General features: G+C 45.3%; 1 protein-coding gene across 5 annotated transcripts in view; it reads right to left on the reverse strand.

Annotated features, from left to right (window-relative positions):
* SLC24A3 (solute carrier family 24 member 3) overlaps positions 1–25,958 on the reverse strand; it is a 497,947-nt gene that overhangs the window by 39,485 nt on the left and 432,504 nt on the right. For all 5 annotated transcript variants that reach the window (XM_017945044.3, XM_021921282.2, XM_017945046.3 and 2 more), the window contains 4 exons: positions 16,856–16,881; positions 8,933–8,986; positions 2,653–2,786; positions 277–437 (listed from right to left, as the gene is read on the reverse strand). In XM_017945044.3, coding sequence (XP_017800533.1) covers positions 277–437; positions 2,653–2,786; positions 8,933–8,986; positions 16,856–16,881 — 375 coding nt within the window. The remainder of the gene's footprint in view (positions 1–276; positions 438–2,652; positions 2,787–8,932; positions 8,987–16,855; positions 16,882–25,958) is intronic.

A 25,958-nucleotide genomic window follows, 5' to 3' on the forward strand; every position in this document is an offset into this window, starting at 1 on the left:
TCAAATGGAACAATAGAAGAAAAATGTGGGTGAAAGGGAGAAGGAACAGGGGAGTTTTCTATATAAATGGGAATTAGTCCATGTCTCAACACGTGGAGGGAATAGCAAGGGCCAGATACACAGCTGGTCCAGGGAACTAAGATTGGGAAATGGCTGAGGGATGCTGCGGTGTTAGACTTTGAGTTAGGTGCTTCTTCTTTCTAACAAGAAACGTTCTCTCTTTCCCAGAGTTTCCCACCCCTGTCCAGTGTCAGTGGACAGTGCTTTCCAAGGTACCTCATTGATCAACATGCGACTGGCCATGGAGAGCCGGGTCTTGGGGGGAAAGTGGCTGGTGATCATGATTCGAAGGCCAGCCTCAGAGAAGGAAAGCTGGTGTGGGTAGGCCGACAGCAGCTCGTCCACCATGATCACTGATGCTTTGCGGTGGAAATTTGCTAGGGAAATGGAAAACATAAGGTAAAATAACATTGAGGCCAGGAACAGGAAAGAGGCATTCATTTATTCTTCCTTCCCTTCCTTTCTCTTCCTCCCTTCTTTCCTCCCATCCATTCACCCATCCATCCATCCATCCATCGATCCATTCATCCACTCTTCTTTCCTTATTTCTTCCTTCCTTCCTTCTTCCAATCCATTCATTCTTCTTTCCATCCATCCAACTCACCTATCCACCCATCCATCCACTCTTCTTTCCTTATTCCTTCTTTCCTTCCTTCTTTCCATTCATCCAGCCAGCCAGGAAGGGTTGCAGTGAGCAAATTTTGAACAAGTCAAAATCTCCTTTCCATGGGTGTTAATGTTAAATCTTTTGAAAGGACTTGAAACAATTTAAGCATCATTCATTGACATGGTAAGAATTAATGATACCATAAGAGAATTCCTCCTTGTCCTCAAAGGATTCTTTTCCCACCACTCAGATCTGGGGCACAGAGAAGACTCTAAGAACTTTGTACCCTATATGCCCTTCAAATGTCAGCAATATTCATCCTGAGCTGTTAAATGCTACTGGATTGACGTTAGTGCAGTTCTGCACTGGGGGACATGGTGGTGAAATGTACACATTCCCTCAGTGCAGTCTATGAGCAGAGCCGACAAGGGGTGGGTGAGTTGTTCATGTTACAGAGAACCGAGGTCAGAAGGGTGCTTGGGACAAATCCTGTGTGATAATTCACCAGAAGGCCTAAAAAAATGTGGCACGAAGGGTCCAGCTCCCTCTCTGTGAATGAGCAGTATATGCACACAGCTCAAGGGTACTTGGCTGCAGCCTCTTGTAGTACTAGCTCCTGTTTTCCAAGCCACTAAAGCATGAAAGGATCTCTGGAAACACTGGCTAATCCTAGGTAGCTCTCTTTGGCATAGTCCTTTTATGGTTATAAACTACCCAGAAGAGAATAAACTCAATAAAATCCTCATGTGAAATGGTACTAAATCACTTAAGTCATTTGTTAAACATATGTATAATCATTCACAAAAATATATCAAATATTTAATTTTGAAAATCTAATAATGATGCAGTGATGTCAGAGATATGTTCGAAAATAACCCATAGATGTATTTGAAAATAACCTTTCTAATTTCTTTTTTTTTTTCCTTCCTGCAAAGCAACCATATGGGAACAAGAAAAAATAAACTCTTACATTTCAAGAGAAAAGTTTAAAAAATTAAATAAAAAAACACATTCCAGGCAAAATTCAATGATTATTTTCTGAGTTCCTCTAAGAAAAAATATTATATGTTTGAGAGCGCCATATTATTTCCCTTAGTATCTCAGCTGTTTTGTAAGACTCGATTGAATATAAGAATTACTTTGAAGGGGAAGGTACTTTTCTATTTCTATTTGCAGCTTGCAAACTGAGTTAGTGTAGCCTTAAAGTGAGTTTGGATCTAGTAATACACTAATAACACCTGTCATTTATAGAGCATCGCACTAAACTCTTATACATATTTATCTGCTTTGCTTATTACAAAAATGATTCTCATATTTCAGAAGAGAAAATTGAGGCTCAAGAGGTTATATAACCTGCTTCATAGTCACACAGCCAAAATGGGACAGAACCGGTATCTCAGAACCTAGGGTCTCCTTTCCTTTGCCATCCTGTTCTCTGCAGCACTCCCAGCAAATGTGTTGCCTGGAAATTTCCAGGGGGCTTTCTGAGCTCCAACGGGCTTACCAGGTATGAGATGGCTCCATGACATTGTAGCGAAAGGGAGGGTTGGAGGACTGGAAACTTCTGCTCTATCTTGGGGCAGGGAGTGTCTTCTCAAGGCCAGCTAGGACACCCCATGTGTGGCTATGACAGTGGGCAGATGGGTTCATATTCTAGCACTTTCTTCTCGCACACAGTATCCCCTTGGTTACCTTTCTTTTCTTTTCTTTTTTTTTTTTTTTGAGATAGGGTCTGGCTCTGTTGTCCTGACTAGACTACAGTAGAACAATCTTGGCTCTCTGCAACCTCTGCCTCCTGAGTTCAAGTGATTCTCGTGCCTTGGCCTCTCATGCAGCTTGGATTACAGGTTTGGGCCACCATTCCCGGTTAATTTTGTTGTATTTTTAGTAAATATGGGGTTTTGCCATGTTGGCCAGGCTGATCTTGAACTCCTGGCCTCAAGTGATCCTGCTGCCTTGGCCCCCACAGTGCTCTACTTGGTTACCTTTCTTAAGTAGCACCACAGTTGCGTCGCAGTTGCTGCTGTCATCAATTTCAGCATTGTTGGCCAATCCGTTGACCATGTTCCCGGCACCTTTTGTCCTCCTCTCAAAGCACTGATGTATGCAAGCGTTATATCTGAGCAAAGTAACAAGTGGGCAGAGTCCATCAGTGTTTGCCATTCTGCCATGTCTCAGCTCCCACCGAGTGCTCCTGGGAGCTCTCCCAGTCTGCATGTACAGTCCCCAGAGCTCAAGTTATTACTGTTCTAATTTTCTCAACCCATTCCCCCTCAGAATATACAACCTGTCCCATTTCCCAATTTATGAACAAATGGTAGGTGAAAAGAAAACCACCATTATAGAAATAAACCAGATCACACTGCTTACTTTGCAACCTCTTTCATGCCAGTGGAGGCCTCTCTGGGATTGAGCTCCCCTTCTCAGTCTGCATATGGAAGGACTGTGCTAAGACTCAGTGGGATGGTCAAGGTCTACCTGCTCTGGGCCACATCTCCAGGGCCTTTGGAAGAAGGGGAAGCTGCCTCATCCACACCACTCCCCAAGAGCAGTGGCTGTGTGTCACAGTCTATGTGCTACAGGTCAGTTGGCCATCTAGGTCTCTATGTCTTTGGTTTCCTGAGGTCACGGATTGGGATTCTGCAAATTTCTATGACTATCGTGCCTAAGTTCCAGACCCAGTGGGCCCTTGGCTTTATGAAAACTTCTAGGCTAGGATCCTCCCGAATGATCAAGTGAATACATTGTGCAGTGTTCCTTACATGCCCCAGCAGGCTCAGGTGGGAAGGGAAGAAGCTTGTACAAGTTCCAAGGGTGGTTTTTTGCAAGTAAATGTTCCAGTCTCCCTAGCTTTAGTATGAGAAGATTCCCACAGAGGAATTCTAGAAAACTCATAAAAACTCATGGGCAAAGACAGCCAGGCACAGTTTCCAGGTCACAGAAGGCTGCTACTGCTTTTCCCCATTCATCATTTACTGGCCATGGGGCAGCTCACTGGGGACCTCCAGTTTAACCTCCAGCCTCCCATAGGAACGGCAGCTAGGCATGGTGACCCTAAGTTGACAGCTGGAAGGCCACTCAACCTGGCCATGGGATGGCTCACTGGGGACCTCCAGTTTGACCTCCAGCCTCCCATAGGAATGGCAGCTAGGCATGGTGACCAGCTGGAAGGCCACTCAACCTATGTTTCTCTTCCCCTCCTCAACTCTTTTGCTGCTACAGACATGAAGCTCTCTGGATTCCCTCCCAGCTATCTCCCTTGCGCCTGATTCTTCAGTGGGGGCAGCTCTAGGGTGGCTGGCTTATGGCAACAAGACCTCAGAGAGATGAAGAGGTCCTCTGTAGCTGGACCATCTCGTCCATGAGGTCTTTCCTGTACACTCTAGGAACATGCAGTTACTACATTGCATGAGAGAGAACAGAAAACTAGTCAAAGTGACAGGTGCCATTTGTAGTTCATAAGACACGAAGCATAGAATTAGAACAGCACTATTTTGCAACCCAAATGAAATAATGGATCCAGATACTGAGCACTGATGGCTGCCAACATTACAGAGAGAGAAAGGCAGACATCGCCGTGCCTCCTGATGATGGAACTCACCACCACTTGGGACATAGTCTAGCCCGAATCAGATCAATTACAGACATGCAGGAAACACAGAGGCCAAGGGAACAGACTGCACCACAGCATGGGATATAATCAACACTTTTCAACCGTGGGCAACTCTGCAGAGCAAACAGCCAAACTTCATCAAAGAACAAAGTGCAAGGAAAATGCACACACACACACACGCATATACAGACACTCACACAGAGACACACACAGACACACAGACACACACAGAGACACACACACAGACACAGAGACACACAGAGACACACAGACACACACGCAGACACAGACACAGACATGCAGCACACACACACAGACACACACAGACATATACACAGACACAGAGGTCAAGGAAACAGACTGTGCCACATCAGGGGATGTAATCAACACTTTCCAACCGTGGGCAACTCTGCAGAGCAAACAGCCAAACTTCATTAAAGAACAAAGTGCAAGGAAAATGCACACACACACATATGCACACACACACATGCACACACACACAGACACGGCACTCAGTCAAGGGCCACCGATTCTAATGAGTGGAATTTATTTGAATTCTCATTTTTAAAATATTTATGATATTCAAGAAACTAAAAGAAAACAATCAAAAAGACATTTGTTAGGCCACTGAAAATTTGAACGCTGGGTATTTTATGACATTAAGGAATTAGTATTAATTTTAGGTGTGATGATAATGTTGTGGTTATGTTAAAGACAATTGTCCTTTTAGAATCCTAAAAGAGTATCCAGCTATGTCTAGAGAAGTCCAGATGTATACTGGAATTTTTGTGGATGAGCTAGTATGATGTCTGGGACTTCCAAATTACAGAAGAAAAGGGAAGTGAATATAGTGTGGATGGGGCAACTGTGGGTTGATGGTTTCTGGGGCTGGTGATGAGTGCGTGGGCTTCATTATACTATTCTGTTGACTCTTGTATATATTCAAAATTCCTGTTAGTGAAAAGACCTCCACACTTTATAGACTCAACAAGGATGCCTTGCCCCATAGGGCGACAGGGAAAGAGGCAGTGTTTCTGTCATCTTGACTTAGAATCCATTTCCCTGAAAGAAATATTGACTTGCATAAAGGTTGCTTTTTTTTTTTTTTTTTTTTTTTGAAACAGGGTCTTGCTATGCTGCTGAGGTTAGTCTCAAACCCCTGGCCTCGAGAAATCCTCTCACTCTAGCTTCCTGAATAGTTGGGATCACAGGCATGCACCACAGTGCCCAGTGATTAGGTTTTGCTTTTAAAGTACAAAAGCAAACCCATGTATTATACATTTATCAGGGTTTAGAGAACAGGATAATAATACTATACAGTGAGGGCTTTCTTGAAACTGGATGCAGAGTTAAACTAAGCTTATCTTAGCTTGACAGCTTAACTAAGCTGTCGCATTCCGTTCTCATGGAATATATATAATAACAGTAGAAATTATTATTAATCTTTTTTTGCAGAAGAGGAAACTGAGATTCAAGATGGCTGAATAACTTGGCTGAGGTCCCACGGCTGTCAGTGGCAGGGGGCTCCGCTGTCAGGGCCGAATGTGAGGCACTGGTTCTTAACCACCAGCACACATAACCCATCTAGGTAACAAATCCCAGAGCAGCGACCGGGGATGTACAGAAATCAATCCTTGCCAAGGCCAGGCAGGCTTCATGCTCCCTGAAGGTTTCTACCAACCTGGACAATCTGAAATTGCTTTCTGACCTTCAGATAGAATGTTTAAAGTCCTTTAAAAACTCTCCACCTAGGACGCTGCTGACGATTTTAATATATGCTGGTGTGTTTTTTTTTTAACTACTGTTGCTGTTTTATATTTTTAATTGAATGTTTTAAATTTTGTGCTTGCACCCTGAAGCTATTTTATTGTGAAGCATGCAATTTTATAAATCAGATTTGATAAAACCCAATGATTAAAGCCTCTGATTGCAGAGGGGGATGGCTAAAGAGCAGAGATTTCAATTTAGAACTTAGGACCAGAATTTATGCAGAAAATTTCATGAGCACAGTAGCTTCCATTCCCGGTTTTGTTTGTATCCTGCTGGTTTGAACAGCTGGAATGTTGGTAAAAGTGAGGCATCAGCAGAAACACACCTCATTAGCTTCCACATTTGGTATGGTTTGGGGAAGAGGAGAGGATGTGTTCGCTGTTCTATCTTACTGTCCACGTGTTTTGACAGCAACTCATGGGCTTCAAGGTGGCTTAGAAAGGGGAGCAGGGGCCATAGGATGCATGACAGCAAAATTCCTCAACTCTCCTTCCCTCTGGTCACATCTGTTTTTGAAGAATACGTAACTCTGTGAAGCCCCTAGTGAATTCATTTTGAAACGTACTTTCTTGAAAATTAAGATTCAAGACCCAAGATTAATGTTGGGCATAGAGCAGACACTGTACGTCGATTCTTCCAGAATAATCAACTAATCCACTTTTGGGAGCTCAATCAGACCCTCAAAATGTTAAAAAATCGAAACAATGCACTAGAAAACAACAAAGGAAGATGTGTGAGTACACACACAGACAGCAGTTTGAGGCTTCCCCACTTGGCACTGATTCGCTATATAGCTTTGCTGTTTGAGGCAAAGAGGCATAAGATGGGTGCTCTGATCTTTAAAGGCCTTTCCTTTGGGGGCTGGAAACTTTGGAAAGGCTTTGGGTCAACTCTGGGTTTCATGAGAGCTCATCTGTCGGTATGTGACTTCACGGTGTGTGACTTCTGGTTTCTTCATTAGTTACCTTACGGTACCAGGATATGTATGAGTAAGGTCCTACTCTAGGAATGCCCTTCTCCACTAAGCTCCAGATGTGCTTGCTCCTGTGATATTTGCCAATGACCATGTTGATTTCTCTCAACAAGCGTCTCAGTCACTGGTCACCAGAATTAACTTTTGTCAGGCCTCAACAATAAGAAACCTTAACGTGTCAGTTCCAGACTGCTACCTGATATGTCCAAACTGGCCATTGTTGATGGATTTCTACTTTCTTGCCCCTAGAGAAGGCAGTCACTCCTACAGCTACATATGCTGGGGAAACATGGGCTAATTTAGAGGAAAAGAAGCTGCTCCCACAGGAGTGGGCAGCTGTAGCATAGAACATCTCTGCATTATTTATAACCTCCTCATCCCAGTGGTGCCTGGCAAAAAGATGAACCAGCAGGCTCACAACCATGATGCTTACATGGTGCTTACAACTTAGAGCATGGGAAACATTGGCCATATAATTTTCTTTTTTTCCAATGAGATGGAGTCTCACTCTGTCACCCAGGCTGGCGTGGTGGCGTGATCTCAGCTCACTGCAACCTCGCCTCCCGGGTTCCAGAGATTCTCCTGCCTCCTCCCAAGTAGCTGGGATTATAGGCACGCACCACCACACCTGGCTAATTTTTGTGTTTTTAGTAGAGACGGGATTTCACCATGTTGGCCAGGTTGGTCACGAACTCCTGATTTCAAGTGATCTGCTCATCTTGGCCTCCCAAAGTGCTGAGATTACAGGCATGAGCCACCACGCCTGGCAAATTCTTGATATAAATAAGCTACTCCAACTCCAGGAGGGAAAAGAACACATGACATGGTGGTTTTAAAATATATCAACAGTTCTTTGACACTCTTCCCTTCGCTAGGTGATGCCAGCCCCTTGAGTGTGGACTGGACTTAACGACTCGCTTCTAATAAACAGAATACGGTAGAAGTAATGGCATGTGACTTCTGGGATATTATAAAAGGTGTTGCAGGGCCCTTCTTGCTCTCTGCTTGAATCACTTGCTCTGGAGGAAGCCACTCAAGCAGCTCTAAGGAGGAGCCCACGTGGTGAGAAACTGAGCCTGCCAGTCAAGAGCCAGCATCACTTGAAGGCAGGTCCTCCCACACCTGTCTGGTACATGATGGCAACTCTGGCTGACTTCTTACCTGCAACCTCATGAGAGACTCTGAGCTGGAACCTTGCAGTTAAGCTGCTCCCGGATTCCTAACTCTCAGATAATGTGTGAGATAATACATGTTTGTGCTTTTAAGCCACTAAGTTTCGGGATAGTTTGTTATGCAGCAGTGGATGACTAATACCACGCAAATAATGGAAGTCCACAGATATTTGATCCATGATTTCAGTTGTCTCTTAACTAACTCTTCATCAGTTACCTCACGATAATTCCATGCCAGGATATGTTTGATGAAGGTCCTACCCTAGGAATTCCTTCCACAAGCAAGCCGTAGATACTGGGTCTACACAGACCACCGGAGGGCTGGCTCACGTTGGCCGCCATATTGAGTAGAATGGCAGTAGACTACCTTGTATCTTCCCTCACCCTCTATTGCAGTGTAACGTATTGAGTTGTATCTCCTTTGTGTTAAGAAAGAGAGTGAAGAAACCTTCCAGAGCTAGGCTGCCAGATCCTGAAGAGAGATTAGAGGTTCTAGAGAGTTCTCAAGTGAAACATTGAAGCTTTGAGTTTATCATCGTATATGGGCTGGAAGGGTCACTACAATTGATACTAATCAAAATTACAGTGACTCACAGCAGTCTGGCAGGGAGCCAAGTGACTGTGATGATACACACTGAAAAACCAGTCAGATACCCACCCCAACCCTCTTCCCATGTCATCACATAATGTGGAATGCAAGAAACAGTTTTGGAAAAGAAATGAAGAATTTTACTTACTTCATGATGACAATGTAGATAAGATACATCAGCACAAGGACTAAAGACTCCCACCTGCATGTAAACCAAGAACAGTTAAAGACAGTCATAGACATCTGTGAAACTCACCTGCCCCCTTTTTAAAGACACATTTGATGCAAACGGCCAGGATAGTAAGGAGAAGGCAGACGTCGCCAGTGATGGATACTTCCTGGTCTAGAGACATTCTCTATGCTGCATAAGGCTGTCAACCATCTTTCTCTTCTCTCCTCATCTAAAGGGAAAATGCCCCTTCCTCTCTGTTATTTGTCACCTAAAAGAGCTCTTCGAAAGCAACAAGCCTTTCATACATGTTGCTGAATATAGGTCAATATGTATACATCTGGCCTCAGCTTAATCATTCACTGAAACTATTCAGATATATTTACAAGGGGAAACTAAAATTAGAGGAATTGACAGGGGTGCCTGAGGGATTGTTGGGTATACAGGAGCCACGCCAAAAGGGTAGAAGGGGAGAGAGAGGCAGGCAGGCAGACAGATGGAACCTGGGCAGGGAAGGTACCAGCCAAAGAGTAAGAAGGAATAAGTGGGAAGACATTCCACAGGAAGGAAGAAAAGAAAAACCCACTGGAATGCGCCTTGAGCTTCTAATAGTCTGAATACTTCTGTTTTCTTTATCTTAGTGGCTAACAGCTAAAAACCAGGAACTTGTTTTCCCGGTTTCGCTTTAGCTACAGGATTAAATCGGCTCATTGAGGGAGTAATTTTGGCTTCAACGGTAGGTTACTGGAGAATGGTCAGATGAGGAAACTCCAGGTTATATCCATCCTTCCTTTTCTCTTTTCAAATTCCATGTCTAGAAGCTGATCCTTGAGAAATATTTGGTCAAATGTGAAAAGGATACATACACAAGGGTTTTTCTTGCAGCAGTGTTTATAAAAAAGTGAAAAGCTGGAAAGAGGCCAGATGGTTATAAAATGGGGCACTGGGCACATAAATGATAAGTATGTTCATCTATCCATTAAGAATGATTATGCAGCCTGGGCACGGTGACCCGCTCCTGTAATCCCAGCACTTTGGGAGGCCGAGGGGAAAGGATCACTTAAGTCCCCAAGTTCCAGAACAGTCTGAGCAACATAACAAGATCCAGCCTCCAGAAAAATAATTAAAAAATTAGCCAGGTGTGGTGGTGTGCCCCAGGAGTCTCAGCTACTTGGGGAGGCTGAGGCGGGAGGATTGCTTGAGCTCAGGAGATGAAGGCTGCAGTGAGCTATGATCACACCACTGTACCGCAGCCTGGGCGACAGAGTAAAACCCTTTCTTCCTTCTCCCCTCCAAAACAAATTATGCAAAGATGTATGTATTTATTCTAGAAAGTGCTCAGGATGCACTATCGAGAGAGGAAATCAGGGTATCCAAGCCCTTTCAATTTCCGCCACATCTCTCAGTTTCTTTCGTGGCAAAACTTCTTAAAGGGCTGTGCACACTGCATTTCAGTGCTTCTCATTCAGCTGGCAAATTTCTGTAGCCTAACTTCCACACCCACTGATCTCTTGAATCGCCTGTCAAGGGCACCAGTGATTTCCATCCACACCAATCCAAGAATGAGTGAGTGGTTGTCCGTCATCCTGTTCCATTTCTTGGTAGCATCTGAAAGGAGATCGTCTGCCCCACTTCATAAAACCCTCTCTTCTGACTTCTGAGAGGCCACACCCCTGGCTTCCTTCTTGCCCCCAGCTTCTCCTTCTCCACCTCCTTTGCCTCCTCCACTCCTTCAGTTCATCCTCTCATTATTGGGCCATCTTTATTGCCTATGTTTTCTCCCTAGGTGACCTCATCCTGACCGATTGCTATAAACACCAAATACGTGATAATGACCCCCAATTTACACATCCATGCCACACCTCTCTCCAGCCCCAGATTAATATATCGGGCCTCTGCACCTGGAAGTCTAAATGTCTATCAGAACGAATTCTTCATTCTTACTTCCTAGCCTCCTTAAAAAAAAAAAAAACCTGGGCTTTGTCATTTCAGTCAACTGTACCACTCCCTGCCCAGTCAAGCCCAGAATCTGGAAATCAATAAGGAACACTCCCTTTTCCTCACTCCCATATTCATCAGACTTTGTGACTCAAGTATTTCATCAGTCATCGATTCTTTCCTCTCTACTGCGCCCTCCCTAGGTCATTTTCACTTCAACCTCTGAACTGGTTTCCTTGATACTATGGGAGCATGTCACTGCACTTCTTAAAATCTTTACTTACTTCTCAAAACGCTTAAGAAAAAAATGAAAGTTTCCTTTTACTTTGCAATTCCTGGCCTTTTCTTGTTTTTCCAAGTTGTCCTGTGTCCTGTCTGTGCCCCACCTCACTGGCCTTTCATTTGCACACAGCCATCTCCTTCCCTCTCCCAGAGCCTTTGCCCTGAATGTTCTTTGGACCAGGAATGCCTTTCTCTTCACTCCTTTGCTGGCCCCTTTTATCCTGCAGATACCAGCTTTTAAATATCACCTCCTCCAAGCAATCCTCCCTGCCTGCCCCTGCCCGACTTTCTCTCACATGACCCTGTTTATGTTCTTTAAACCTCTAAGCAGTCTGTGATTATCTTGTTTATACATTTATTACTCATTTATTATGTAACACACACCTGTTTCTAGCAGTCACTTGACACCACTCCTCACACCTGACACCTTCCCTGGTATCTGGTGTCTCATTTTCCAGAGATTTAAAATGCCGACGGCTGATTTCTCCCCACGCAGACACCCTCAGGTCTTGCCCACTCGCCTCTTCTCCCCAGCACAAAGCAACCCTCAGCTCATCTGTGCAGGTGACACTCCCTCCAAACATCAATTTTCAGTTGCAAAACGCCTCCAGTGGCCTGAACGTGGTTCTTATCTCGTCGAAACCAATGTACACGTAGCATACACTTCATGGTGAAAAGTAAGATTCATTCACAGCCCATTCATTTGGAAGGAACGGACCCCCAGGATCTGAAGGGATGTCACGTTATTGCTTAGATGCATTTTTATAGATTCAGCGAGAAGTCACCAGAAAATGAATCAACTTTAATGAAATATTGTAGTCAGATTGAATTAAGTCCAGCACTTTCTAAACAGGTCTATGTATGCTGTTTCTAATTCTTTTAGATCTTTTCAATTTTTTACTCATCAAAAGCCCTTCTGTTGCAATATTCAAAACAGGTTCTCTTTGGCCATTTTGCAGAGATGCCTGTAGGATGAGATTCCTTGCTTTTGTTGACATTTCAAGTTTGCTCTGTTGGCGTTCAGACACAGGACTCACCAGGCGTTCTCCCCGGTCAACCCAGTGGGCTCTAGGAGGCCTCTGTGCGCCCCACCTACTGTTCCTTGTGCATTTTTGATCTGATTGAGTTTGGATCATCAAGCCTTGGCCTAATGCTCTTCAGGACCCCTTCCCCCCACCCCCCTCCCCAGTGTGGTGAGCCTCTCCATGTGGCCCCATAGTTACATGTCAAGGGTCTGCATCCCTCCAGCCTGAGAGAGCTCCAGGTCAGGCCAGCTCTGGTTTTGTATGACATGTTTCCCTGGTGTAGAAGAGGTGCTTAGGAGGCATCCAGACATTGGAAGTCACTCAGCTTTCCTCGCCCTTTCACCTAGGACGCTGTGCACCTTCTCCCCTTTCCTCCTGAGCACACCTCACCCGCTGTCCTCTGAGGATCTTGTTCTGTGGCTGATCTAGGTTTGTTTCTTCCCTTCCCAAGCTTCCATTTTGAATCATTTTCAACGGATCCCTGATTCTCACCAAAGACGGTTCCTTCTCAGATGTGAGGACTGCTCCTCTCCTCACCTGGGTGCACCATTTGCTCAGGTTTCCTGAGCACAGCCGTGAACAGCAAAAGCTGTTCTCCAGCCCCACCAGGAAGAGTTTCCAGGTTGCAATCCCACGGTCTCTTTTCTCTCCCAAAGTCACAGCTTTGGACTCAAAAGAAGAAACCAAACCATCGCTCTGCATTCTTTAGTTTTCTTGTTGGGTCTTCAGACTCCCTGGAGGCACATTCCAAATTCCTTCCAGCAACATTATGGGCCTTGCTCTGTGAGTCGAGCGTACATCCTAATAGCTGGGCCTCTGACACTTTTTTCTTCTTTTTTTTTTGAGACGGAGTCTCGCTCTATCGCCCAGGCTGGAGTGCAGTGGCACAATCTTGGCTCACAGCAACCTCCGCCTCCAGGGTTCAAGCTATTCCCCAGCCTCAGCCTCCAGAGCAGCTGGGACTACAGGCGTGCATCACCACACCTGCCTAATTTCTGTATTTTTAGTAGAGACGGATTTTCACCATATTGGCCAGACTGGTCGCAAACTCCTAACCTCAAGTGATCCACCTGCCTCAGCCTCCCAAAGAGCTGGGATTACAGGCTTGAGCCACCATGCCCGGCCGATGCTTCCTATTTCAATGTCTTTTAGCGCATAGGCACCTAACCGAAAAGTACTCACCACTATTCCCCTGCCTCTTCCCTGCTAAGGGAACCCCAACCACTAGGTCGAGGCAGCATATGGAGCCCTTCTGATCTCAAACAGGGTGCGCCTTGCCCCTAGGCCCTGAGGATGAATCATGGTTGGTCTAAAGTGGTCATTCTAATCTCCCTGGCTGCTCAGTGGTCAAGGCAGACCCTGTAGTGACCAAAGAGATGCAAGGTGGAAGTGTGCCAAAAATAACAACAGTGCCCCCTTCTTCCTCCCTCCTGCCTTCAGGATGAACTTGGTGGCTGGGACTGCAGCAACCATCTTGGGACCATTAAGCAAAGGCCAGGGGAAATGCAGAGCCACGGCACCACGTATATCCGGGGCACCGATATGTAAGAAAAACACACCACTATGTTTTCAATACGCTGTAGCTGGTTCTTCTAGTACCTGCTACTAAAATCATTCCTGACTAACTGTCAACTGCCATTTTTTGACTGAATGTGACTTCCTGCAGAAGGCTGCTTCAGGAATGGTGAAAGAATATGAGCTGTATGACAGGGGTCCTTTGTCCTGGTGTATTTGTATTTGACAAAGCTCACTTCCTCCTAAAGAGTACTGTAGTTTCAAAATAAACACAATTAAAATTTGTTTCCTTTTGAGGATTTTGGGGATTGAACTGGTTACCTGCCTTGAAATCTCTAGGCCATGCTGGAATGTTTTATAACAAGGAATGGAACTCTCTCTTAAAGGTATTTTCAAAATGTTACTGTGCTTTAATTGCACAGACCGAAGACTCTGATTTTAAAGAGAGAAATCAGCACCTAGATGCACCATTTCAGCAAAATGAATAGTCATGATTGGCTTGGTAAGAAGATAGAATAAGTGAACAGTAAAAAATTCTTAAACTTCCATATATTTTTCATCCACTAAATGAGAAGTTGAAATCCCTGGGAGTCCCAAGGTAGATAAGGGCCAGTGGCACAGACTTTAATTTCTCAGCCTCACTCATGTGCAAAATGCTCTTCATCAGACCATGTGTGTAATAACAAGTTACACGACAGGCCAGCGCTTTGGGAAGAATGGAGCTCTGGTGCCACCAAGGCCTCCCAGGCCAGTTCTTCCCTGGAATCCACAACTGTGCATGACTTATGATTCCAACATCCCCCAGATAGATCAAGACACTCCTGGGGATTCGCAACTCATGTATCCATGGCCCTCCCAGCCTCTCACTCCTAACTGGATGCGAGGGAGCCTCGATGCTCAGGGCAAGGGCTCTGATGACTTATGCCTTCCAGAATCTAGACCCTTCTGCTGAAGGCTTGGGCACCTACCCTAGGATGGGGTTACCTAACATCATTGGAAAAGTCTTAGGAATGAAGATGAAATAGACACTCCTTTCCTTGCTCCAAACCATCTGAACTATCCCGAGATGTTTTGAGGATACGGAGTGAAATGGGCTGATGGTGAAGCCTGCTTTCTTCACTTGCCACGGCTTTCATACAGCACTGCCACGGAGGTAGTAGAAAAGACGGCTCCCTCCAAGGCTGACAGCAAATCATCCGGGGTAGCCTTTCCTAACACGTTTCTGCACAACAGCAGCAGACACATTTCTGAGATCAACTGTGATCATGACTTGTTTGTCTTTTGGGGAGTGTCATTAGCAAAGACTAGCAACACTGAGCAATGCTGAAGCACCTACTGTTTGCTAAGGCGGAGCAGTGGTTGTGCGAACTATGCCATCGGCTTCTGGAAGTTTTCTTGTGCGGCGCTTTATCCCCAAGGACATGGGGGAAAAATGCTCCACATTGCATTTGGCAGCCACCTCCAGGATGATATAACAAGGAGGCTCTCTGATCTGGGGTGCTCCTTTCAGCCTATTGCTCACGATCATTCAAAGAAGATCTCCTTCTTATTTTCTCCTAGCTGTCTCTCCTTCTCTTCCTTCTTGCACAGAGGAGAGAGAGTTAGCAAAAGTATCTTAATACCCTGACACAGCACGTAACATGTATCATCAATGTGATGGGTTCTCCACCTCCCGCTAATCCTGAAAATCAGAGACGTCCTCAGACACAGAGAGGCCCACTCCAACAAAAGAGTTAGCAGTCATTTTGAGGAAAGTGAAGCCTGGTGGACTCTACTTTTTCTGGCTCATTCCTAGCTTTCAGTAATAGGGAAATTTTCTACCTACGCATATTCCTAAGATGTTATTTCACATTTCTTACCTCTGTAGATCAAATATTAGAAAATATGCAACGAAAATGCACAATACACTCAACTTCCATTTCCATTTCAAACATGTTCAACTTGCTCAGAACCCATCTCAAAAACGAGGATTTGAACAGTTGGCCCAAATGAAAATGTCTTCCCATATATTTAATTTGGGCAACAGTTTCTGTCTATCAAAATAAAAAATCCCCAACAATACCAATTTTCAGAGCTCTAAGATCTTTTGAAAGTCAGGAGGAACTTTAATGGGTTAATGGTCACTGAAGTGCCTGGGTCCTAATTCTTAAAATAAACACGGGAGCTTGGTTTGGACACAATTTTAAAAGATCAGTCAAATCTTTTTTTTTTTTTTTGGAGACGGAGTCTCGCTCTATTGCCCAGGCTGGAGTGCAGTGGTGCGATCTCGGCTCACTGCAAGCTCCACCTCCCCGGTTCATGCCATTCTCCTGCCTCAGCCTCTGGAGTAGCTGGGACCACAGGCGCCTGCAACTACGCCCGGCTAATTTTTCTTGTATTTTTAGTAGAGATAGGGTTTCGCCGTGTAAGCCAGGAAGGTCTCCATCTCCTGACCTCGTGATCCGCCTGCCTTGGCCTCCCAAAGTGCTGGGATTACAGGTGTGAGCCACTGCGCCGGGCCTTTCTTTTCTTTCTTTCTTTCTTTCTTTTTTTTTTTTAGATGGAGTCTCGCTCTGTTGCCCAGGCTGGAGTGCAGTGGCATGATCTCGGCTCACTGCAAGCTCCGCCTCCCAGGTTCAGGCCATTCTCCTGCCTCACCCTCTTGAGTAGCTGGGGCTACAGGCACCCGCCAGCGCATCTGGCTAATTTTTTGTATTTTTGGTTTCACCGTGTTAGCCAGGATGATCTCGATCTCCTGACCTCATGATCCACCCGCCTGGGCCTCTCAAACTGCTGGGATTAGGGGCATGAGCCACTGCACCCGGTCAAAAGATCAGTCAGATCTTCACTCTGCCCTAGCACATGGCTGACTGTAGAAAGACACAGCTAAGCCATGATGTCCAGACATAGGATGATAAAGACATTTAGATATTAGGATCTCAAATGGAACCCCGTCACTCTAGCCCAAGAGAAAAGGTCTTTACTCTGTGAAAATGAATTTAATTTCTCTCCTGGGGTGTGCAGAGGGTTCCCAGGAAATTCTCCTCATTATAAGCTGTCATGACATTTCTCTTTCTTTCTTGAATCCTAACTCTGGTCTTCAATATATTTGGCTCTACAACACAACATTCGGAAATGAGAAGGGGGAAAAAGAGGTACTTACCAGGAAACTTTTTCATCATAAATGAACTGTGAAAAAATAAAAAGAATAGAAGATTAGACACACACACACACACACACACACCATACTCTTTAAGGCTGCACACAGTGTCCACCTTGTTCCTGGCATCCTGGCATGGTATAATCAGGACTGGGTTGTCCTGAGACCTGGAGTCCCTGTGAGTAAACTCCCCTCTGTACTGGTTTTGCCTTTGGCCAGTGTTAGTGGAAGGAGGTGTTCGCAGATCAGGGTGGGCACGTGTGGAAAGGAGCAGCCTCAGGTAATTCCCTTCTTCCTGCAATTTCTGTACAACATCAGAGTGACAGGCAAGTGTGACTAACCTGCTTTGTAAAGCAAGGCTCATTGTAGAATCTTAGATCTGCAAGGGGATGTAGGAGCTCAGCAGGTACTTCCAAGTATTAGTCTCTGTAAGATTTCTGCATGTCTGTGCATCTTCAGTTTTTATGCAAGTGCTTGGACTTCTATGGGCTCCATTTTTTCTTTTAATAGATTTTTTTTGGTTTCCATAAAATAATTTATTTTCAAAGGAAACTTCACATCACAACCAGAAGTAGGGGCTCAACACCCCTTGCCATCACCCTGAAAAATAAGTGCAATCACAACAAATGGTGTTTGCAAATCCCAGTTGGACACTGTCGGCTGCCCAAGCCCTGGGCATGGTCTGCCCTTTCAGTAAGGAAGATTATTAGGGGTCAGAAGCAGTCAAAGGCACACTAGCATCCCACTGAGGTTTACTCATCAGTTGGGACTTGAAAGAGAATACAGAGAGAATACATGGCAGGATTTAATCTACTTAAGTCCTGGTCTACATACCATCTGAAATCATTTCCCACCTTGTGGGGTGGGGGAGGGGGAGGGGGAATCTAGTGTAATCCTTTGATTATACAGGGAAACTGAGTCACAGAGAACGTAAGTAATTTTCCTGGGGTTGCTCCATCTGCTGCAGAATTGGCTCGAAAACTCAGCCCCAGCTCCGAATTTGGTGTCCTTTTCAGGACACACATGGCTAATGACATGTTGCCGAAACCGAACGAGTACACCTGTATCTCATAGAAGCAGGAGGCTGAGGACATGGTTCGTAGCTCTTTCTTCCCACACTCCTGAAGGACAACTGCTTTGAGTATGGTCATTTCAGAGTGCTCTTTCCTTTAGAGGCAGCAGCCCTCTGCAGACTGAGGCAGACACTTGCAGGACACTCTGGGTGTCAACCGCCATCACAGCTTGGAGATGGGAAACTTAGTTAACAAAGTGGGCATGGCATCAGCCCTCAGCCAGGGCAGGAACCACCAGCTGGGTAGAGACGTGGAGAACACCTCAGGGCATAGGTCACAAAGCGCATAAAAGGAACTCTTTCCAATTATCTTGAAGGTCAAAATGAGGATGAGGAGGAAGGAGCTGTGCTCATTTGTAACTCATTCTTCCTAACAAGCCATTGGAAACATGAGCTTCATCATTTTTGTTACTTTCATCTTTGTTATCAGATTCAACAAGTTGACATTGGGATGACAATGTCAAACTAGAATGGGCAGAGAATTAAAGAAATATAGGCAACAATCTCATAATCCACGTTGAATGGCATGGAAGCCATCTCCTAGAAGGCACTGACAGCTCTTTTGTATAACCCCCTTTCTTTTTATGAAAAAAGATTGTTGTCAAAAAATCATGGAGCAGATCAAATTATTTAAGATAGAAAACATTTTCTATTAATTGAAGTTAATTCAATATCAGTCCTTGCAGCAGGCTGGAACAATCAATTTGTAGCCACTTAAGAGAACAGAAGATACTGAGAAAGAGTTTATTAGACCAGGCCAATTTAATTTTCTCCTATCAGGGAAGGCAGGCAATACCGTAGAATATGAAAGCAGCTTTCAGAAAGCCCTGATTCTGTGTGATCCTCCCCATAGCTGGGGCACAGATTCTGCAAAGGAAAAGCTTGAAGATCACTCACCCTGGAAGAAAGTGAACTTCCTGTCTGCTAACAGTGGGCCCCGAGATTCATAGGACTTTAGCTACTGATCATTTCAATGATCATAGCAAAGAAAAAATGAGATTGGGCTTAATTGTATGAGAGACCCCAAATAGGCACACCATAATCAGAGAAACAGAAACAGTGGGCAAATCCGGGTGAGACTGGACAAAATACGCTATTAGGGACAGAGCTTCATGACCCTGGAGTCAAGAGAATGGTTATGGCTTGGGGAGCTGTGGTTGGGGATATGGTTCAGGGAGGCAGACAGGGAGAGAGAAATGCAGGTGATCTCACTACAAGTACTAACTAATGGTGGAGATCTGGAAACATGCAAATAACTGATACAGTTTCCCCTTTGATCTCTGCCTGGTGTGAAGATGCCCCATCACTCAGAATGCATAAGGGTAGAGGAGGAGAAAGGAGGAGGAGGAGGAGGAGGCGGCGTCCACAAAGCCAGGTCTTCTTTACCCTGTGGCTGACGGCAAACATCATTCTGGTTTATCCCTCTCCTTTAAGAGGATTGTGCGGAGGAATGAGAGGACTCAGAAAAGAACAACGAAATGAACAAAAGGGACTAGAAAATCTAAATTGGCTTGTCACAGTGGCTCATGCCTGTAATCCTAGCACCTTGGGAGATCAAGGGGGGAGAATCACTTGAACCAGGAGTTTGAGGCTGCAGTGAGCTATGATCCGACCACTGCATTCCAGCCTTGGGGAGACAGCAAGACCCTGTCTCTAAAAACACTGTAAACAGAAGCAGGGCTTCCTCATCGTGAGAAAGGAGGTGGAGATGAGCTATGAACTGCCTGTGAGCATTCCGTGCTGTTATTTGGAGAACAAACAGCTGGTCATCGCCTCTTTGGAAGACTGGAAATGAGGACTGGTACTGTTTGCAGAACGTTCCATCGGGAGGGTACCTTGCTGGACCATCTTGATGGAGCATTTGAATTGCTCTCTCGGAAAACTCTTCAAACAACAAGGATGAGGTTCCTTTCACTCGAGTTTGCTGAAGGTTAGGAAATGAATTTGTTATTCCTTAAAGATTTCATGTTATTCAATACACTTAATATACCCGTTGTATATCCCTCTGTAGTTTATGCTCTACTGGCTGAGAGTAAAAGAAATCAAAGCAACATCCCCCATTCCTTAGATCAGTATTATCAGTGTAGAAGAAAACTTGAAATCATTTCTTTCTAGACCAGAAGTTGCACCCACAGTTCCCCCCAATGACCACTAGGTGGTGCTCACGTTCCAGTCCTCCTTCCATGTCCAGCCTGCCAAGGTAGTGAAGTTGAAATGAAGTCAGTTCAAGTCCATTTTCGCAGCTCTATTAAATCTCCCGGAAGGAAGGGAAGCACCTCAAGGCAGGCAGCCTACTGAAGGCGGCTTCAGCCGCTGCTGTCATGGGGCAAGGTGGTGTTCCAGGGGCAGGTCCTGCCTGGTGCTCTGTCCTGTGGTCAACACTCAGTCCTCACGATGAGTTGCACTTGAGGGACCTCCTGTTGTGGGTTTTGGAACTGACTCAGCTTCTTCCCCATCAGATTTGTGAAAGCAAGCCATGGGTAAGCAGCTCTTCTCTCTGTGCCCTGTTGGTTCTGTTTGGGGGCCAGGCACTGTGATAGCCCAGAGACCACCAAGGGTGATCCTGATAGTTGGGTCTCAGATCTGCTGAGCACCAGCTGGTCAGGGGGCCTCTGCCCTCTGACCCACATGTGCTTCATCCAAAGTCACCCTTGGCTTCACCCTAAGGTTTCCACGTGTTCTGCCGCTGAGCGAAATGTTAAACAGGAATGAATTTGAAAAAAGCACTCATTTCCTCCAGGCTTCAGAGAAACGGCTGGGTACCATGGAAACCGGCATTTCATTCCTGGTTTCTGCTCCAGAATTCTTCCAAGCAAGACCGGCTTACAGCAGGCTGGCGAATCCCTGGATATCAGAACAACCCAGATAGCTGCCAAGGGAATGGAGTGCTCAACATGGAGAAGCAGGGGAGGAAGAGCCAGGACCCCCTGGTATATGCGGGAGAAAAGAGGCTGGCTGAGCTGGGAGGCAGGTGGCTGTCTCAACATCGCCATGTCAGCCCCTGGGTTTGCTTACTGTAAATTGTAACCATGAAGCAGGAGAGGCCGCACTGCTGAAGCCAAGACTTCATAGCATGTATTGTAATCACGGGCACCATGAGAATTTTAAGCAGCGAAAATAATAGGAGAAAATCAACATCATCATTTTCTTTCAAGAGACTGAAACCTGACACTCTTTCCTTCCTTGCTGTAAAGAAAACAGTCCCCCGTAGATTTTTCCCACTCAATATCACGGGAATTCCCTTGAGTGGGTGTAGTTCTCACTTCTTCAGCTCTCGGGTGGGGGTACAGACAGCTTAGCTAAGGCCATGGTGATTTCAACTGAGGAGAGGGATCCGATGGAATACATTGCAAAGCTGGCTGTTAGGCACCAATATCGCTTATATTTCAAAGTTAAGCAGGAATTCCTACTTCAGGATATCTTGTAGGCTGGCTTGATTGATGAAGGCTGTGGTTGCAGGAGGGCAGGGAATAAATGACCTAAGGGCAGGGCTTTAGCAGAGCTAATCATGTTGTATAAATACATAAAGGCAGGCTACAGGGAAGAAAAAAGGATAAGTACTGAGGATAAAGGAGACGGGGGTAGTTCAACCAAAAAGACTATGTTTGTTAGGCAGGGAAAACCGAAATTAAACACGTAGCTAAAGTTTCCAAGTTGTTCTTGTTAGAGATGAGAGGCTCCTCCCTGGGGTCTCCAGGCCAGCGGATGCACTTCTCTGTTCAAGCAGCAAATGCGAGTGTAACCGGTCTCCTAGTTTACCCAGTGTCATTAAAGCAGGCCTTTCCTTCCTCCTGTCGACAGCAGGCGACCTTTGTAAGACCATAGTTGATTTGTTTAAGGATCTTAAAATTCTGGCAAAGTGAGGATCTTCTAGCTACCATAGTTATTCCGACTTTGCCAGAAAGAGAGCTGAAATGTAATGAAGGCACAATGAGCTGAAGGACCTCAAGTTTTCTAGTATGAGAATTTCTTAAAGAACTGAAAGTAGATCTACCCTTCGATCCAGCAATCCCACTGCTGGGTATCTACCCAGAAGAAAAGAAATCATTCTATCAAAAAGACACCTGCGTGAGTACGTTTACCACAGCGCAATTCACAGTTGCAAAGATATGAAACCAACCTGAGTGTTCATCAGCTGATGAGTGGATAAGGAAAATGTGGTTATATACACCATGGAATACTACTGAGCCACATAAAGAAACTAAATAATGTCTTTTGCAGCAACTTGGATGGAGCTGGAGGCCATTATTCTAAGTGAAGTAACCCAGGAACGGAAAATCAAATACCGTATGTTCTCACTTATAAGTGGGAGTTAAGCTTTGTGTATGCAAAGACATACACAGTGGTATTATGGACTTTGGAGACTTAGAAGAGGGGGTGCGAGGAGGGACAAGGGATAAAAAAAACTATGTATTGAGTATAATGTACACTACTCGGGTGAAGGGCATGCTAAAATTTGAGACTTCACCACTATATAATTCATCCATGTAACCAAAAACCACATGTACCTCAAAAACCATTGAAATAAAAAAATAAGAACCCCAAGTTTTCTAAATTGGAGAGAGAAAAGCTTAATTCCCATGAAAAATGTGTGCAGGAGGGGAGGGTGATGGGTCAGAGGAACAGGGCCTTGGAGGCCAGCCAGCTGCCGGTGAAGGACAGCCTTCCACACGCCCTCTGAGATGTCTTTTCTCTCACAGAAAGGGCAAGATACAATCATTTCCAGATTATTTCAGATTAGTTATTTTAATGAAAAAAATTCTAGCAGGGGGGTGGCTGAAGCTGTTCCCTTCTGCCGAAAAACTAGACCGCAAAGTTAGTGAAGGTGACGCTCATCTCTAACAGGGGGAGTGGGCGGTGGGGTAAGGATGATTTTAAAGACTGTAAGAGGAGGATTTTACTGGAGGGAAAGTCCAAATTCTATATTGGGGCAGTAGAGCTGCACCATGTCAGACGCCTGCTCTGGCAAACTCGAGGTATTACCAGTCCCTGACCTTGGGTGAACCATTTAACCACCGGAGCCCTGGTGATGCCATCTCTAAGGTGGGACTCACCAAATAGCTTTCATGCATAGTCACAAGTATTAAACTAAAATGTCATCATCAGTAGATCCAACACAGTCCCCTCTTGAGGATCAAGTCTATGCTTGTTAAAAATTAAAATTAATAACATAAAAAGTGTAGTTCCTTGGTTCCACTAGTTGTCTGTCAGTAGCCATGTGTGACTAGTGACTACCACATTGGACAGCACAGATTGCAGGCCATTTCTATCACCATGTAAATTCTGCTAGAAGTGCTGGGCACCTGTGGCAGGTGAGTCAGCTGAGCTCTCTCATATCCCCCTGGGTTCCATCCACTTGGGGCCATGACAATGAATGTCCCAAGGAAGGAAGGACATGTGTTGGCATGAAGGAACCTCGCTGCTGTGCCAGTGCTCGGGCTGCCCTGAAGAGCCCCAAACTGCTGCCAAGGGCTCACCTGGCCCATCAGCAGACAGGCAGCACTTGCGAATTTGGAGTTTCAAGCCGGTCCACCTTACCTGGGACCTGTCCCATAGGCCTATCTGCTTCCCCTGAGGGCTGCCCTCCTCTCCACGTTCACAATCCCCCTCCTCCAGAAGAGAGGAAGGGTAAAAATAAAGTATTTCTTTTAGAGCAGCTGTTAGACTGCCTATGTAATGAATCATTTGCATTTATGTAAATTATCTGATTATGTAAATTACAGTAACAATTCAATACAAAAAACTGTCGGCCTGCTGGGATTGGGAGAAAAGAGAGGACTGGGAGGCCGGAGATACCCGCAGTTGAAGTGCTCACTGGGGGCAGAGGAGAAGCAGCGACGAATCTGCAATGACTTGCACTTGGCTGTTGGGTGGATGGGCACAAGGAAGGGCTCTAAAGAACCTAGAACTCTTTCAGGACTTACAAGGTGATGTCTGTCTTGTAAAAAGAGACTGAAGGCATTGGGGGAGCCTCCTCAATGCTTTCAGAGCCACTGTCCAGCCTCGCCAGGGCTGGCCAGATGTTTCAAAGTATGGAATGTCACCGGGGCTAAGGGAACGTTGACTGGGGCGGGGGAAGGGCCCCGAGAAGCACACATTTTATGTTTTTGAAATTATAATTGCTTTGGACACTGACTAAATTCATTTCTTTTGCTTCTCCTTCAAACAAACAAACTAGAAAATAGCACAGAGGAAAGTTTAGGTGAAACACCCGAACAGGGAAGTGGATCGCCCTGCGTCTCTATCTGAATGAACTGTGGCGAGCTCTGTCGGTTTTGGAATGCACGTGCGCTTCCTGCTCCTGTGGTTTTGCTTGTCGGCCCCCGCCATGTCCCGCCCGCATAGGCTGACATTTCAGCCATTTTGAATCCAGGTCATAAGGACTCTATTAGCACTTTCCTGGCCTCCTCCGAACCCTCAGCCCCTCAGCAGCCATCAGCGTCTCTGGAGAAGTCGCGGTGCCTCTCTGTGGGTCTCCAGGCCCCACGGTTTGTCTCCAGGGCTCCTCTGCTGAGGTCTGAAGAACCCCTTGGTGGGCATGTACACAGCACAGCATCTGGTCCTGCTGAATCCTGACTTGCCCTCTGGGTGAAGGAGCTCTTTATTGCACAACCTCAGGACACTGACAGTTACGCCTTCTGAACATTTCAGTGCTGTATAGTAGGGAGGAGGGTTTGAAAACACCCGAATAGTTGAATGCATTGTTTGGGAAGGTTGGTAATTATTTGGTGGGTAGCAGAAAGGGCCTTTAAATAAAGGAATTTCAAGTGCTCGTTGCAGAGTCCTATAGAGAAGCTTAGTATTACCTAAGGGAAACTGGAGGAAAAATGATTTTGTTACCATGATATTAGGGGAAATAGAAAGAGGAAAATAAGAAAAAAGACACAGAGTGTGTGTGAGCTGTAGCCTCTGGCTGGGGGCATGGAATAGATGTGGAGACATTGTGAGAGGTACTTTGTGAACTGCAGCACTTTTGGGTGTGAAACTCTGTTTTAACCCTCATGGACAGTTTCAAATCTCATGTAAAAATGACCTTGGGAGTCTGGCCACCACTTAACAAGAGTTAAGAGTCTACTCAGACTAGCAATAGTCAGAAATCCCGGCAACTAAAGTTACTTAGGCTGCTATGATTCCTTTCCTTTGGGAATCTCAAAACTGACTCTAGAAATTGTCATTTCTAGGACACAGATGAATACCCCAAGGAAACAGTTTCCAGCCATATTTAAAGTTGTGTTTCTCAAGATGCAGCGTGGTGCTACTGGCATCAGAATCACCTGCGGTTGAGGGAAGATGTTGGTTAAAATGCAATTTCCCAGGTCCTAACCAAGAGGCTGTTGAACTAAATAGGCATCCTGGGTGTTTCCAGTGCAGACTGAAGTTGGAGGAACATCAGTTAAAGTAAAAAGAACCAAGACCTAACCTTGAGAACTGAAACTTTATCTTTCCTATTTCTTCTTAACAGTGGAGAGATGTAGTTTTTCTCAAATCACAAAACTCTAGCCTTGACACCTGGTCTGTAAATGTACAGTCCACATCTTCAGGTAACAGCAAAGAATCATTTGCTTGTGTGGCTTGTTGCTGTCTGAATGAAATATGGAGCTGTCCTGGCAGCCTGCGTGTTCAGCTAGCTCAGCTCTGGGGTTTATACACTGCGCCCCGAGGACAGATGATTGCTTTGCCCAAAGACCAGACTCGGTGAGGGAGTTACTCAAAGCCCAAAGAAGAAAAACCTCTTTACTTCTTCACACGTCATTAACAACAATTATATTCATTTTATCTTGGATATATCCAGATACACTGAACAGAAGACAAGTGATTTCACACATAGTCCAGTTAGTGTCTATGCGGAAAACAGGGAAAGAAGCCAACACCAGCAGAACTGCTGTTGGGAATGTGTGGTTAAGTCTGTGCTCCCAGGAGATCCGAATCTGCTCCGTTCCGTTCCACCACCTTGTTTTCATGAGCACAGTCATCTCCTTCTGGAATTCAGCAAAGTAGAGGGCTGTGTTCATTGACACTGTTCCCTAACCATGT

The sequence above is a fragment of the Papio anubis genome, chromosome 16, assembly GCF_008728515.1.
Source record: "Papio anubis isolate 15944 chromosome 16, Panubis1.0, whole genome shotgun sequence".
Taxonomy (NCBI): Eukaryota; Metazoa; Chordata; class Mammalia; order Primates; family Cercopithecidae; genus Papio; species Papio anubis.